This window comes from Musa acuminata, chromosome BXJ3-11 (assembly GCF_036884655.1).
Source record: "Musa acuminata AAA Group cultivar baxijiao chromosome BXJ3-11, Cavendish_Baxijiao_AAA, whole genome shotgun sequence".
Taxonomy (NCBI): domain Eukaryota; kingdom Viridiplantae; phylum Streptophyta; class Magnoliopsida; order Zingiberales; family Musaceae; genus Musa; species Musa acuminata.
In genome coordinates this window covers 24,891,989-24,909,222 of record NC_088359.1, presented here as the reverse complement: position 1 = coordinate 24,909,222, position 17,234 = coordinate 24,891,989, and the positions used below count along the sequence as shown (strand labels likewise).

Sequence of the window (17,234 nt, the reverse complement as noted above, 5' to 3'; positions counted from 1 at the left end):
CCCTCACAGATACGGCATTCCTCACAACCTCCATCCCTCTCCTCTCATGGATAATAATGCTGAAGAGATAGATACCGCACCAAAGCATTACAGGCTGCCAAATATACTCAGAACAAAGGATGATAGGTTAGGTTTTGTACTCTAGTTTAGTCTCATATAACTTATTAAATGAATTGGTCAATTATGTCATTCAAATAGATCATGAATTGGTCAATTATGTTTCACTCAAATTCCCATTCTTCAACTCTCTGATGACATTTTTGTAGAACCTGCATTGACAAATTATTATGATGAAGACCACATTGGGTTTTGTCAGCTGCTCATTCTGGCAGTCACAGCTCCACATATGGAGAGATCGATCCTTTGTGAATTAGTGTCACGAAAAACAATAGTATATGATGTAATTAAAATCAGTTAAGTTGACGGAACCAATTGGAGCATAAGAAAAATATCGATGTATCCAACTAAAGCAATCATGACAAAGCTACGACACTTTCAACTCATATCTACTCTACATGTAAGCGCTCCAAACTAGGAAGATGACACGACCATATGCAGCTACAACACATGCCACATCTCTTCCTCGGTATGGCGCACACCTGCATCACCCATCGCGGTGATAAAGGTCACCACCTGGAAGATGCTTCCTTCTCTCGAGCTCTCAACACGCGTGCAGAGGACGGAGCTTCTGCTGCAGCAGCAGCAGCACGCGAGTTCTCTGAGGAATCCGCGCCGTCGTCCTCCACAATGGTATCGAGGGTAGCTTCTTGGACTTGCCGCCTCGTGCCGGCCATGAACCGCCACGGCGCGACCGCCGAGAACGGGGCCTTGCGCGACCGAGGCGAGCTCCGCCACCTCCAAGAAGAAGGAAGCTAACTGCACACCCACCATTGTTCTTGAGCTGTGGCTCGTTGTTGCACCACGGAGGAGGGAGGATCTTTACAGAGAAGAAGTGATGTCGATGCACTCGAACCATGCCTTTTATATCTCGAGTGCCAAACCGTCTCCTTCTTATTTCTGCAAGACTATTCTCGGGGAGTCAAAACGCGGGGTGGGCTTTTGGAGGCAATAAAGGGTCGGTTTGGAGGGGTTCAAGGAGTTCTTTTCCAGATCGTGACTAAATATGGTGGGAGTTGTGGCTGCCAAAATGAGCAGCTGACAAAACCCAGTCTGGTCTCCATTATGATTTGGGAATGCTGCTGGTTCTACCTACAAAATAGTCATCAGAGATTTGAAGAGTTCCAACATTAACTGTAGGAATTGCCATGCTCTCAACAAAATTTGACTCGAGCATAGGAAGTAACATGTTCTGCTTCTTTATGCTTCATCTTTCTCCGTGGATTTCATGAGAACTCACAACTGCTCTCTCTCACATAAAGAACTTGCTTTCTCATGATCTATTTTAACTAGATAATCGACCGATTCATTTAATAAGTGATATGAGACTAAACTAGAGTATAAAACCTTTCCCTTGTTCTTAGTATATTTGGCAGCCTGTAACGTTTTGCAGAATTATCTCTCTCTCTCTCTATCCAGCAGTATCCATGAGAAGGATGGAGGTTGTGAGGAATGCCGTATCTGTGAGGGTAGCAACAGCCAGCCGTCAATGGCAACAAGTACGTGAAGACAGACATGTACATGCAGGTACAAGTGTACGAGCCAACCATGTGTATGGTTTGTAGCTTAAGAATTGGCTGATGATGGCTACCCTGACATGTTGGAATTGTTCTCTACAGTGTGTTGGTGCCATGATCCATGTTAGGCCACTGTTGTGTTTTGATCTTAATCACCCTGCTAAAATCTCTATTTTAGAAAAGTTTAAATTTCATTTATTTTGTTTAATAATTTTTATTATTAGGACTTAGGTTAGATTAGACTTAAAAAACAGGTGAAGGTTGTTTAATATTCACCTAACATTTTCATTGAATAAAAAAATGAGTAATACTAAAAATATCACCTCAAACCTGGAAGCTGCCAAGAAAGCCACGGCCGTGTGAGAGAACAGAATGAGAGTTGATTGCTGAGGGTAGTAGGCTTCGTCTTCATCTTTGTTGTCGAGAAATTCCGCACATCATTAACTGTATACACATAAATTTCATTGTGTTCAAAGAGCAATACAGTAAATGTTAAACAATAATTTCATATGCAAGAAGATGGATTAAAAACAAGTCCAATTTAACTAAGAAAGGGCATTGACTCCATCATTTGCAATTGAACGAGGGAACACCACAGCACAATTTTCATGAATATCGTTCAAGAAAGCCAAAACAATCCGGTGATTAGTTGAAGTACGCTCTAAAAACAGTGACAACCAACAGTATACTGTTTTGAAAGTGAAGGATGACCCTACCGGGCACATTATATGAACCATAGGATCAGGAGATCAAAGCAACACCAGCAGATAAAGAAAAGTTTAGATGGTCTTACTACATATTACCTTCCTGGCTTGTACAGATTTCTTTAAGCTTCTTTTTGGTAGCTGCAAAGACAGTAGAAAGCCAATGTTTTATGGTTGAACATCAGCATCCTCTGCAGTTGTTCAGACCTAGCTTGCTCAAATTTCTTGAAACTTCTTTTTGTTAGATTCTTGTAGTAATTTCAGTAGGCATCCAATGTGTTTTTATTGAACATCAGCATCCTAATAAGGATAACATGCAGTTAGTCAAGCCATGCCCTCATTGTCTACTCCCCCGCTGGCAAGCATTTCACCTTGTGCGACCACTCAGTTGACTCCCCACGGATCGCTTTATGGATACCCATACTTCACAGGGCAGGCTTTATCGATGTCACCAAATCAATACAGAAATGTTCCAGGGAATCCTTGCATCTGAACTGTGACTGGCTATGAATTCCTACAGCACAAAAACATTGGATCAGGTAATTATATAAGTAAAAGATGGAAACAACTAGCATATTGTTCTTGACCAAAATGACATCAAAGATGTGGAGGTAAAAACCTGGATAAACAAACGTACAAGATGAACAGCAGAGTTTTTGTATAGAGGGAAACATATATATTTTTTAGATATATACAAACATACAGGACTCATATCTCTTGCATAGTGACAATGCACAAATGATGAAAGAAAATGAATCATCACATTGAACAAATGTATCCCCAGATTAAACTGCAACGGCACCTTACTGATACATTCAACCAACTGTAAGAAACTTACTAGCATATTCAGAAAAAAATGTTTGTGTATAAAGGAAAGCAATATCATGTCCTTAGTGGTAGTTAAAGCAAAATTCTCCACACTCACTATAGTTGGAGCAGCAAATTCTTCTCATCTGCATAACTGAAAATTGTAGAGAACATTGGAGATGCTCATTTAATTGTGGAAAAGCTAGAACCAATGGTCTTTGAAAGGAAAGCCTGCAATTCGCATTTACAAAATAGACAGTGCATCAGAGACATACATCAAGGTGTCTATGAAACCAGTGAGTTTGTAGATTGAATAAGCAATTAACATGTCATATGCTGCCATTTAAGCATGTTTACCATAAAGTGCTAAGCCAATGTAGGTTATGAAAGTCATAGTAAGGCAACATGAATGGAAGCATTCAAATTTTCATCTCCTTTTAGTACAAATAAGAGGAATCTGAACTGTTTATGTGGCAACTTCTTCCGTGCAAATTTATATAACTATGCTAATATATAATTCAGATGTCTAATCCCCTTTAAGCAAACATTAAAATGAAACAGGAGTTACCAAAAACTAAAACAGTTTATAGAAGTCAAATATGAATCCATAAATGTTTCGTAGAATAACTCAATCAGTATGAACTTGCCCATTAAGAAAAACCACATCCAGTATCATGAACCAAAACTCAACAAAAATGGAAATAAGTGACCGTGAAAGTGCAATCAAGAGCCTGCAACAAATTGAGTTGTAAAGATAATTGGAAAAATAGCACTCAAGAAAATAGCTTAACAAACCGATTGGCTATACATAGTAATAAGGAACTTGTGACATAACATCACGCCCGATAAGAAAAGATATACAGAGGCATGACCAGTAATGGAGGTCCCTTGCCTACACCAGATTCGTGTTTAATGTACACAGAGCAGATCCACTAAAAGAAACATGGTGGTGATCAAGACAAGAGAATCACATAGCAGTGAAATGGATTGTATTTCAAGTGATCTTATATGAGATATATTAGGTGTTTCTGTTGTGGAAATAAGTTGCTGGTCATGTTCAGGCTTCAGTGGAACCTAGAAAAGCACAAAGGGAACAACTTACCTCACTATGGGTCAGTAATAATGGAGATGCCTTTTCTAATCAGATAATGATAACTCGATAAGCTGACAGATTGCAGGCAAGAATCTAAACAACATTGGCAAGATTCCAAGCATAGTATTAGCTAATTGATCTCCAAAGAGACGGTTCTAAAGAGTTGATTGGATGAAATTACGCAGGTTGAAAATACTATTCTCAAAAATTAAACTGTGGTAGTTAGTTCACTTGAGAGGACTACTAGAGTGCATATTATAATTTATTGACTAGAGAATAGAGAAGAGGAAAGGAACTTGCTATAAGTTAAAACCATATCACAACAAACCCCGAATTAATGCGCTTTTCAGAAATGTCTAACCTCTTTAAAATGATAAAACTTCAAGGATAGGATAAGATAATTTATTTAACAAGTCAGTTTGCAAAAGTTAAACAACATGAATAGAGCTTAGACAGCATAATCTTGACTATGTGCTGAGACTACCAACTTTTCTTGTAATAAGTATAGTTTAAGTGATGTCACACATAAGATACTTTTGCATGATTGGTAGTCACTAAACAAGACCTTTGAACATATTTTTAACCATCAAACAACACATCCCATTTGTAAAAATATACAAATATGTAAGGGCACTATTATTTACGAAAACAACAAATAAGAGTAGACAACTATCCTGAAAGTTCTACTAGTATTTAATCCCAGCAACAATATCTTAAATACGGAGATGTTCTTGCAAACGATTTATAAGAATGTTAATCACTTTTCTCACAAGAAGATTGGTGGTGTGTGCTTTTGTTAAACAGATGGAAATACCAAAAGTTACCATAAAGCAGAAGAACAAATTAAACTTGCAGTAACAAGAAAAATGATGACCATAAATCTTGCAATTAACAAACACTTTTCTAGAGTGTCTCATCAGAGGCATAAATAGTTGCATATAATCACGCAAGTATCAATCAAGCATTCATTACGCAATAATGAAACAGTATCTTTGCTTAATAGGAAAAAAGCCTAACGAGTCAGAACTAGCAGCTTCTGTATGTCGGTGAAAGTAAGTACAAGATCTAGCCAATGTTTGTTCTACAACTGTACATTAACCATTCATAAATAGATAGAGAACTTACGAACTCCAGTTCATAGATAGAACTGCAACAGAAGAAGTGATTAACATTCTGATCAAACAAATGAAAAACTAATTATGCAGGTGCTGCCAATAATCGATCAAATCAGCTCAACTTTGCAGATTTAAAAGCCTAGTAAAGGCACATAGTTTCTAACAAACATCACCAGAACCAGAAACTTGTTTAGCATGAAGTAATAATAAGCCATGATGTAATCCACCTATAGAATGAGAACAAAGGTTAGCTCTTTTTAAGAAAAAATGTTCTACATTTCCCACATCAGATCTACACAGAATTACCCTAGACCACAACCTCTGCTGTTATTAAGTCTCGATCTATCAAACCCAACGCACATCCGAACCAAACGATCGGAAGGAAAGAAGATCCACAGCGGAAACCCTTCTAGCTTAATGAGCAGCAACCATATCAGTGCCGAAGGCGTCCAAGAAGAACTCGTTGAACTCCGGGCTCGAGGGAGCGAAGAAGATCGACTTGGCGGCGGCGAGCTTCTTCCGCTGCGGGAACCGCGGGCCGCGGGCCCGAGCGGCAAAGAAAGGAATTCCATAGTCGTGAGCAGCAGCGGGCGGCGAAGCAGAGGAGGGGAAGGACGGGGGCGATAGGCGGGGGTGGGAGAGGGATCGGGGCGATCTAGCAGTGCTGATCCTGGAGTCTCGGAGGCGCGCAAGGGCGCCGGGCTTTAGGAACCGGTGGTGCCGCTCCTCGATCTGGGAGGCCGAGAGCTTAGCGTTTGGGCTCCGAATCCTTCGATTCATAGCGAGAGAAAGATGAGATCGGAAAGAGCGATAAGAAGGTGCACGTTAGGGTTTTGGGGGGAAGATCGAAGGGCGGGATAATTGAGGAGGAAAACGACTCCAGCGAGGTTTGTTGGGGGTTTTTGAAACCGAAGGCGGGGGGACCTGCTTGATTTTTACGGTGTGTGACACCGTGGTAGGAATGTAATTAAACGATTAAAATAATGAGGCCTGGTTCATTAGGCCCAATCAGGCCGGATTAGTGGCCCAAGTTTCTCCCTCCTCCTCTCCTCTCTTTCCCTTTGATGGCTGTTCGACATAAAACCCTAACTATTTCTACCAGCGACAAGCAATGCCCGATCGCTCCGCGTAATCTAACCATGCCCCTCGCCCTTGACCCTTCAAACCCCGCTATCCACCCGATTTATGCTATCCAGCAATCTCTCACGGCCCTCTGCTGCCAGCAAGCTCCGCCGAGCCCTCTCCTCCGCCCCTGCCGCTGGCCGAGGCGGATGCGACTCCGATGGAAACGAAAACGACTTCGACGCCAGCGCAAGCGACTCCGGCCCGCCCCTCGCCGACGAGATCTTCCGCTCCGCCCGACGCACCGGCGGCTACACCCAGGGCGATGCCACATACCTCGCCCTCGCCCGTGCCTATGCCGACCGCGAGCCCCCGAACCTCCCCGCCCTCCGCGGCCTCCTCGCCCGAATGCGCCGCGAGCGGCCCCGGCCCTTCTCCGAGCGCGTCTTCATCCCCATCCTCCGCGCTCTGGGACGCGCCGGCCGCCCCCTCGCTGCCGTCCGTCTCTTCCACCGCCTGCTCCCCTCTTTCGGCTGCTCTCCCTCCGCTCGCTCCCTCAACTCAGCCCTCTCCGCGCTCCTCTCCGCCCCCGGCGGCCACCACGACCACCGCCTCGCACTTTCCTTCTTCTCCTCCGCTGTCCGTCGCCACCCCTCCCTTGCTCCCAACCTCCTTACCTTCAATCTCCTCCTCAAGTCCCTCTGCCGCTCCGGCGACCTCCCCGGCGCCATTCACCTCCTCCGTCACCTTCCACTACGTGGCCTCCGCCCCGACGCCTACTCCTACTCCACCCTCATCGCTGCCCTTGCCGCCGCCGGCCACCTCACCGACGCCCTCGCCCTTCTCGACGAGATGCTCCTCGACGGTGTCCCCCCCGCCGCCCCGGCCTTCAACGCCGTCATCGCTGCCCTCTGCCGCTCTGGCGACCTTCCCCGCGCCACAAACCTTGTCCGCTACATGCTCCTCAAGGGCTGCCCCCCGTCCCTCCCCACCTACAACACCGTCCTCCACGCACTCTGCCGTCATGGCCGCCTCGCCGCCGCCTTCCGCCTCCTCGATCGCATGGCCCGCGACGGCCTCGCCCCCAACGAGGTCACCTGCGGCGCCATCGTCCACGGCCTCGTCGAGCTCGGTCGCCCGTCCGACGCCCACCAAGTGGCCGAGCAGATGGAGCAGCGGGGCGTCCGCCCCAACGAATTCGTCTACTCCGCCCTCGTCACCGGCTTCTTCCGCTGCGGCGACGTGGACCAGGCGGCGAGGGTGTGGGAGGCGATGGCGTCCAAGGGGGTGCGGCCCAACGCGGTCCTCTTCACCGCCCTCATCGACGGCCTCTGCCGCCACGGCCGCATGGAGGCCGCAGAGGAGGCGTTCGCCAAAATGACCGTGGAGGGCTGCTCCCCGAACGTGGTGACCTTCAGCGCCATGATGAGGGGCCACTTCAAGTCCGGCAACGTCGAGCGGGCGCTGGAGACTTGGAAGGAGATGGTGGGGTGCGGGTGCGAGCCCAACGCCATCAGCTACAGCGTGCTCATCAACGGCATGTGCGAAGCCGGGAGGCTCAAGGACGGGATGATGGTGTGGAAGCATATGCTGGGCCGCGGGTGCGCCCCGGACGTGGTCGCCTACACCTCCATGATCAAGGGGCTGTGCGGGGCTGGGATGGCCGACGGAGGGATGAGGTTGCTCAACGACATGCTCGCCGGCGGGGACGCAGACCCGGACGCCGTCACCTACAACGTTCTGTTCGACGGGCTGCTGAAGGAGGGCAACGTGGGCTGGGCCATGGACTTGTTGGGCCGGATGTTGGATCGCGGGTGCGACCCGGATCCGGTGACGTGCGACATATTTCTGAAAGCCCTCCTGGTGGAGGGAGGGGAGGACGGGGGAAAGGGGAGGGAGTTTATGGATGGGCTAGTGGTGAGGCTGATTAAGAGGGGGAGGGTGGGCGGCGCTGGGAAAATGGTGGTGGTGATGCTGGGCAAGTTTTTGGTGCCGGAGATGGCCACATGGGATCTGGTGCTGAGAGGGGTTTTCAAGAGGAAAAAGGTGGTGGACGGGATTGGCAAGTGTTGGGAAGAGATGTGGAAGATGTGATGATCATGTCGTGTACAAGCAGCATTTCAGATTCTTTATTTGACATGCTTATAAAATCATGATGGAATTGGTCGATCGGATCGTAAAAAATGAGAATTAGATCATGTCGTATACAATTTATTCACAACTTTGTTCAAGCAGCATTTCAGATTCTTTATTTGATATGCTTATAAAACCGTGATGGAATTGGTTGATTGGATCCGAAAAATGAGAATTAGATCCTTGATCGATTTCAAATGTCTTCGACTCCTTTTTTTTACTATTAAAAATATTTTAACCGTGTGAATGTTATTTTTTTATTATAAGGATTAAGAGAAGGAAAATCCTATTGTCTCATTCTATCAAGGTGTGTCCCTCGTACTCCTTTTCATTATATTATAAATTTGATTTTTATAATATTATTAATAACATAAATTATAATGGATGATTTTTTAAAAGAATTTTGTTAGAGGAGATGCCTCCTTCGTATTTTCTTAGCTCTTTGATTTGATAGTCACGAATGGGATCGATTTAATTCAATCCGATTAACCTTTTTTTCTATTATATTATAGTATTTTTTGTATTATTAAAAACATTATAACTTAGTAAAAACTTGTAATTATGTTTTTGTTAGTTGATTCCGAGAGCTTGTGAACAATTGTTGAGATAAATTTAAGAGTAAATAATTTTGAAATAGATGATCTCTAGATTTGATCATGTCATTCAATTCATCTCATATTATATACGAAAGAGAATCATACAGATAATAATTAAGTATTCATTACTCGATACGTTTAATATCAAAAACACGAGTCAACAGGTTAACTCATGAGATGAAAAATACCTTTGGGATATCAAGAGTCTAACCATAAGAATGTAGATGCTCTATACCTACGAGTACTCGAAAAATATTTTTAAAGTTCTAAGAAACAAATATTAAAAAATATAAAATTTATATTTATTATCTCTTAAAATATTGATTAGAAATCTATTTGACCCCTAAGGAATTCTTGGAAGCAATGACCCATAAATACCTCATGCGACAAGCATAATTGAATGAAGATATCCTACATATGCTAGGACCCCCCTTATCTTTTGAATGATAAATAGTTTTCCGAGACACCTTATAAAAGCTCTTAAGATAGACCAAAGAAAATGAGTCATAAGTTGTTCAAGTTGATTCATTGTATTCCGAGGAAATAGAAATAAGGAACACTAATACATAATCTTAGCAAGTAAAACAACCTTAATGCGCTTAAGAAAACTCGCATGAGAAACAAATCTAGAAATTCAATTTTGTATTATGACATAATAGAATTAATAAGAGGTAGGCTTGAATGATATCTTCTTAGTAGCAAGAGGAACTCTAAAAAAATTGATTGGGAATAAGCATTCGAAGAGTTTTAGAAATAGATTATTGTAACTCATTAGAGCAAAATGCAAAAAAAAAAAAAAAAAACTAGATTTGCATGAACTTATATATATCTCTGAATGATAAGCAAAAAAATATCATGAATAATAGTAGTAGAGATTATATCAACATTAGAGAATATAAATAGGTCATATGCAAAAGCCAAGTGAGTAACCAACGATAAAGAGCAAAATTTTTTAGGAGTTAAAAAGTCTTTCTAAGTAATATTATTTGATATATCAAATATATTTTACATAACGATCATGAATAGATAAGGTGTCGAGAGATAATCTTGATAAAATCCTTGAGATCCTTAAAAGAAATCCACATTAAAATCATTAGTATTGATAGTAAAAGTTGATTTTGAAATGCAAACTTTGATCTATCCAACAAATTAGGTTAGAAATCTAAATTTGTCTAGAAGATAAAGAAGAAAGTCTCACGAATCAGATCCTAAGCCTTATGAAGATTAATTTTTAAACTTATATGAGAGGCGTGTTTGGTTGTATGATAGTTATTACTTATACATAATCTCATGACAAAAGATGCTATTCTCATGAATGAGCTTATTCTTGATAAAGAAGTATGTGAGTTTGCATCAATGATTTCAGAAGAACTTGTTATAATCTATTCGTTATGATCTTAGAGATGAAGTGATAAATAACTTTGCATATGAAATGAGGTTTAAAATCAACAAGAGTCTATAGGTGTGACCACAGATGCTTTATCAGGCATAGAGCTAAAAACAACCTCTTGCATTTCATCTTTTGTGACATATTTAGAGAGGAGCTAACAAGATAATTCAAATATAATTTTAGAAATCTGAAGGGTAGTGGCAAGAAGATTTTGATAAAACATGATATTTTGACCCTTTTCATTCAAGATAGTTAAAATATTATTATTTTTGTCATATTAAGTATAAAAAGATTTATCAAAGTAAGTATTATCAGTCACCTAACCAAAACCACAAGTAGACTTTTACCTTAGAGTATATTCTTTTTTATCTAATAGAGTCTAGAGTTTAAATATGCTACTCTAGAACATAAAGGGATTCATCAAAAGGGTTAGTCATGATATAATTGTTTTGAATATTATGTAACTCCACTTTAACAGATGAGAAAGTAGGAAGTTTTACAATTTGACATGACAATTCCTACAACAAGTGTCTTTAATAATTTTATAAAAATCAAGATAGTTAGACCAATGGTTGAAGTATTTTAAGCTCAATTACCCTTGATGGTATTGCTAATATACACAATAACCATAGAATGGTTAGAGATATTAAGTGGTAAGAACATAACTTAAAAATTCATAAAGAATAAGTACCAATCTAGACTAACCATAACTCTATCTAACTTATTCATGATACCATTGGCACATGAGAAGGAGTTTGACCATATAAAATTATGTATCTTTCATTTAAGATCAAATAAAGAAAGCTGATATAAATAATATAAAATTAAGTAATACTTAAAGATCTTACAAGGCGACCCTCAATATTTTTGTGAGAAAAAAATATATTAAAATCACTAAGGGTAATCCAAGCGCTCGAGAGAAATTATGAAAACTTAACAAGTCAATATCAATATAAAAGTTATACACAATCGAGAACTTATAATATTTGTTCAAATGCTTGAAATATTAATAATATAAGTATTTCACCGACTTCTAGTTTTATTTTAACCTAATGGTATAGTCTTTGATATTATCGAGAGTAATATAAAGAATATTAGGGAGTTTCGTAAAGGCGAATGCCTTAATGCAAACATCTACAAAATTAATATGTTATGTTTTACTAGTTACATGGTTCATAAATAGAGGCTTCCCAATACCACTGATAATAGAATGGATAAACTTCAGTATCTATAGAAATAAATAAATATTAAAATTTTTTACCTAAATAGGATAACGAAAAAATTGATTCTTTCCTATTGAAAGTTATGTTCCAAAAGGGAAAAATATGAATAGTTTATTCCAAGCATACCATTACCCAAACTCTGATAGTATAGTTCAATTACCACTATTGTGAAATTGAAAGATAAAAAAACTTACATCCAAGGATAATATATCAAGGGATCCTTTAGGTTTTAACGTGGTCGAAACTATTTTTAATAGTAATGAAGGATGGACAAGAGCACATAAAGTAGCCAATCAAAGAGTTCTTCTACTACTCTTCACTCTTTAACATCTCTTTCTTAGAAATTAATATTCTAATGGTGCTATTGTAGGAAAATTTGAGGGGCGACATCAGATGCGCAGTAGAAGAACATAAAACAAAATCCCTAATTTTCCAAAGATATGTTCGTTATCGTTTGAAAATTAGTGCGCAAAATCCACAAAATAGAAAACTGTGTATATTAAATATTATATTATCCAGGGAGATCGTATATCCCCAAATCCCTACAGATCTCTAGAGATGATGAAGGAGGTCAAGCGTTCTCCTCTCTAGTAATGATCCACATAGTAGGGTTGCGATGATGCTCCTCAAAACTCCAAGCCTGGTATTTGAGGAGGAAAAAGGGAGGAGAATAGGAGAGACAACCCAAAAAGGCTTTTGTCTATGAACCATTGATTCTCTCCTATTTATAGAGGTCTCCTATCAACTTAACCCTAATGGATCCTATTCTATGTATTGGATCTCCATTCAACTATCCCGGCATCTTAGATTAGTAAATATCTATCTAATAATCTCTCATTGGCTCTTATTGGATCTCATCCATATGATCCAATAATTCAGGAGCTTATTGGATATCCAATAAGATATGGGCTCTAGCAGATATCTCATATCCGAACCTCTACTTATCGCAATGCCTACTATATGTGTGTGACCCTCTAGGCCCAATATTGAGCTGGGCGTGAGTTATACCTGTCAAAACTCCTTCTAACTCAGTGAATTATTATCTCCATAATAATTCACTCGACTCATCGACTACAGACGTACTAGGCCACTACGCCGCAGTCTCTAGACGATGTAGAAAAATCCAATCCATTAGACTTGTCTGTCCTTACTTATAATGTATCTATAGTCCCTCGTCCATATAATATCCTAGAGACTGTATATCGAGCATGATATCGTTAGACCCATACAGTTTCTACTCGAGTCTTGCTATAATCGGATTCTCCTAGAGAACTCTTTCTCTCTCAATCCGAATGACCCTGGCCAAGGATTTGTCTAAGAAAGAAAACATGAGATATTCTTCTCATGACACCGAGAGTGGATAATTCTCTAACAACACTCAATAATCTTCGTAAGGTTGGCTATCACTCTCGATAACCAACTGTGCTAGATCTGGAACTTCCAGACCTATAAGTTCGGTATCAAAGAGTGGAGTACTCATACAGGACATCCTTGGTGTCTCAAGTCTAAGGACCAGATACACCATTGGGACTCGGAATCATTATATGATAATAAAGCATCATCAATCATCTAGCATTTCGTAAGCGAATCAATCAGTGAACTAATTCCCTAATGAGCACTTATATTGTATCCCTATTGTCTCCACATGAGCAAGTATGAGACCAGCTACATCCATCATATGTATGGGTATACAACACACTAGTCTATTCGGTTATCTCAATGTCCCTCTTGAGTAACCTATGATCGAGATTATTTAGGATTTGTGTTTAAAGGTGAATCGATCTCATTATTGTGATCTCATCACGATATGATTCCCATTGCACAGATCCATGGAAATCACAATATATTCAAGCAATAGGTAATATAAAGTGATAAAATATCAAATAATAATAATAAACAAAAAGACTGTGTCAAGTCACACATGTCATCACTCACGTGATTGGCTTGTAGGGCACCTAGGATTAGCAATCTCCCACTTGATCTAAAGTTAATCACCTATATGTCTGATCCCCATCAGACCCCTTTGACGCTCAAAGATAATTTGAGACAATAGCTTTGTCAATGGATCTACGATGTTATCTTCGGATGGAACTCTTTTCACTGCTATATCTCCTCAGGCCATGATCTTTGTAATAAGCTGGAACCTCCTTAGAATACTTCTGATGAGACCCGGGTTCCCTTATTTGAGTATCCGCCCTGTTGTTGTTACAATATAAAGGAATCGACTCCTCGCTTCCCGGTACGACTTCTAGATCTATGATGAACTTCTTCATCTAGACTCCCTTATTTATTGTCTCTACTGCAGTAATATACTCTGCCTTTGTGGTCGAGTCAATAGTAGTATCTTGCTTAGAACTCTTCTAGCATACTAGTCCTCCATTAAGGGTGTACATATACCCCGAATTCGACTTGATATTATTGACATCGAATTGGAAACTCGAGTCTATGTAGCCTTCAACCTTGAGGCTACTACCTCTATATACTAGTAAAAGATCCTTAGTCCTTCTCAAGTACTTAAGGATATACTTTACTGCTTTTCAGTGCTCCAAGCCTAGATTCACTTGATACCTGCTCGTGACACTCAAAGCATGCGTTATATTAGGCCTGATATATAACATGACATACATGATAGACCCTATCACTGAGGCATAGGGTATCCTATCCATGTTCACCCTTTCTTCAGAAGTCTTTGGGGATATACTCCTAGAAAACGATATCCCATGTCTCATCGGTATGAGACATTTCTTAGAATTTTCTATACCAAACATTTTGACAATGGTGTCTATGTACCTGGACTAGGACAAGTCAAGTATCCTCTTGGATCTATCTCTATAGATCCGAATCCCTAAGATATAGGATGCTTCCCCTAAGTCCTTCATGGAGAAGTATCTAGATAACCAAGTCTTAAAGGTGGATAACATTCTTACATCATTCCCAATGATCAGGATATCATCCACATATAACACCAAGAAGGTGAGAGTGCTCCACTTATCTTCTTGTACACACAAGGCTCATCTTCATTCTTAATGAAGTTATAAGATATGATTGTCTCATCAAATCTTACGTTACAACTTTGGAAAACTTGCTTTAGTCTATAAATGGACCTAAGCAACATACATACCTTATCTAGGCAATCCTTGGACATAAATCCCTCAGGCTATATCATATACACTTCCTCCTTGAGGTTGCCATCGAGGAATATGATTTTCACGCCCATCTGCTATATCTTATAATTATAATGTGCTGTAATAACCAATAGAATTCGGATGGATTTTAGCATGGCTACGGGTGAGAAAGTTTTGTTATAGTCAACACCTTACCTTTAATGATACCCCTTAGCCACTAGTCTTGCTTTATAGGTCTCTACCTTTCCATATAATCCGATCTTCTTCTTGAAGATCCACTTGCAACTGATGGGTACGATACCCTCGGGTGCATTAACTAGGTTCCAAACCTTATTGGAGTACATGAAATTCATCTCAGAATGCATGGCTTCTTGCCACTTCCTGGAGTCTATACCCATAATAGCCTTCTCATAGGTCTGAGAATCAATATCCTCAACATCCTCTCCTCTAATATGTCTCATATATCTCTCAGGAGGATAAGATACTTTGTCAGACCTACGTAAAGTTGGAACTTGTGTGCTAGGTACTCGAACAGACTCAGGCTGTGGAGTGATGCTTGAGCTAGGTTCTCCAACCTCACTTAACTCTATCATGCTCCCATTATCTCTGCCAAGAATGTGTTCCTTCTCAAGAAACACCTCTCTTAGCTACAAAGATATTTTGGTCCTCGGGACGATAGAAATAATACTCATAAGTTTCCTTGGGGTATCCCATGAACTTGCATCGCTCCATCCTCGATTCAAACTTATCGGGGTTGTGTCTTTTGACGTGGGTAGGGCAGGCCCAAATCTTAATAACCTTAAGATCAAGCTTCTTCCCTTTCCATATCTTATATGTTGTATACACTATCGATTTAGTTGAAACTCTATTTAGAAGGTAAGCTGCGGTCTCTAGGGCATATCCCTAGAATGAGATGGGTAGGTCAGCGATACTCATCATGGACAACACCATGCCTAATAGTATATGATTCCTCTTTTCAGATACACCATTGAGCTAAGGTATACAAGGAAGTGTCCATCGGGATAGAATCACATAGTCTTTGGGGAATTATGTGAACTCTATACTTAAAGTACTCACCTCCTTGATCTAATCAAAGAGTCTTGATACTCTTTCTAGTCTGGTTCTCCACTTCATTTTTATACTGTCTGAATTTCTCAAAGACCTCGAACTTGTACTTTATTAAGTACACATGTCCATACCTTGAGAAATCATTAGTAAAGGTAATGAAGTAGGACTAACCACCAATAACATGAGTTGACATGGGTCCACATACATCACTATATATGAGTTCCAATAGCTTAGTGACTCTCTATCTAGTTCCACTAAATAGAGAGTTGGTTAGTTTTCCACGAAGGCATGACTTGCAAGTTACATATGACTCGTAGTTGAATGAATCTAGATATCCATCCTTTAGCAACTTTTGAATTCTTTCCTCATGGATGTGACCTAGCCTACATTGTCACAGGTATGCACCGTTCACCTCATCACATTTCCTCTTGGACCTACTTGCATCCATGATAGCATCTGAAGCTTCTCCAAGCTTTTGTTTCACCCTCTTTGCAAGGTACTCTTTGTAGTTTCTCTTCTAGTGCCCATCTTTACTATAGTGGAAATACTGGCCTTTGTCATTTGTTGGGTCTTTCTTAGCAATCTTTGTTTTACCTAGTCTACCATTGCCCTTCTTAAGGGACTTTTCTGCTTTCCTTTTCTTTCTGGTCTCACTAGTGTAGAAAATAGGCTTCTCTTTCTTGATAGTGCTCTCTGCCTCCCTCAACATATTAAGGAGCTCAAGGAGAGTCACCTCAAGCTTGTTCATATTAAAATTCATTATGAACTATAAAAAGAAATATGGTAGGGATTGAAGCACAAGATCTACACACAGGTTATCCTCTAGGACCATTCCTAAGTTTGTGAGTTTCTCTATCTACTCAATCATCTTTAGGACATGGTTCTGAACCGGTGTCCCCTAAGTCATTCTAGCACGGAAGAGACTCTTGGATATCTCATATCGCTGAGTCATTTCCTGTTCCTCAAACAGTTTACGAACATGTAGGAGAATGAATTTGGCATCCATCTTTTCATGTTGTCTTTGTAACTTAGGAGTCATGGAGCCTAATATGTAACACTAAGCAAGAGTGGAGTCATCTATGTACTTCACATAGCAAGCAATCTCATCCTCGCTTGCCCCTTCCTCGGGCGTAGGTATCACTATATTAAGGACGTACGCGATTTTCTCCATCGTGAGAACAATTCTCAAGTTGCGGAGCCAATTCGTATAATTCGGACCAATGAAGCGGTTGACATCAAGTATGCCACGTAAGAGATTTGAAAGCGATATTTTCTGAAAATAAA

The 17,234-nt window shown here is 40.5% G+C and overlaps 2 protein-coding genes across 2 annotated transcripts; one reads left to right on the top strand and one right to left on the bottom strand.

Moving 5' to 3' along the window:
* Nucleotides 1–5,583: 5,583 nt before the first annotated feature.
* Nucleotides 5,584–6,262, bottom strand: LOC135652708 (uncharacterized). Its single transcript, XM_065173880.1, has one exon. The coding sequence runs from the start codon at nt 6,131–6,133 to the stop codon at nt 5,768–5,770; it is 366 nt and encodes a 121-aa protein (XP_065029952.1). The 5' UTR covers nt 6,134–6,262; the 3' UTR covers nt 5,584–5,767.
* Nucleotides 6,263–6,420: 158 nt separating this feature from the next.
* On the top strand, nt 6,421–8,589 carry LOC135652707 (pentatricopeptide repeat-containing protein At4g20090-like). The gene has a single exon (XM_065173879.1). It carries the CDS (start codon nt 6,539–6,541, stop codon nt 8,507–8,509), a length of 1,971 nt encoding a protein of 656 aa, XP_065029951.1. The 5' UTR covers nt 6,421–6,538; the 3' UTR covers nt 8,510–8,589.
* The last annotated feature ends 8,645 nt before the right edge of the window (nt 8,590–17,234 follow it).

Bases quoted from the DNA above. Each gene is read 5' to 3' on its own strand.
- LOC135652708 (XM_065173880.1), bottom strand. From the start codon at position 6,133: ATGAATCGAAGGATTCGGAGCCCAAACGCTAAGCTCTCGGCCTCCCAG.
- LOC135652707 (XM_065173879.1), top strand. From the start codon at position 6,539: ATGCTATCCAGCAATCTCTCACGGCCCTCTGCTGCCAGCAAGCTCCGC.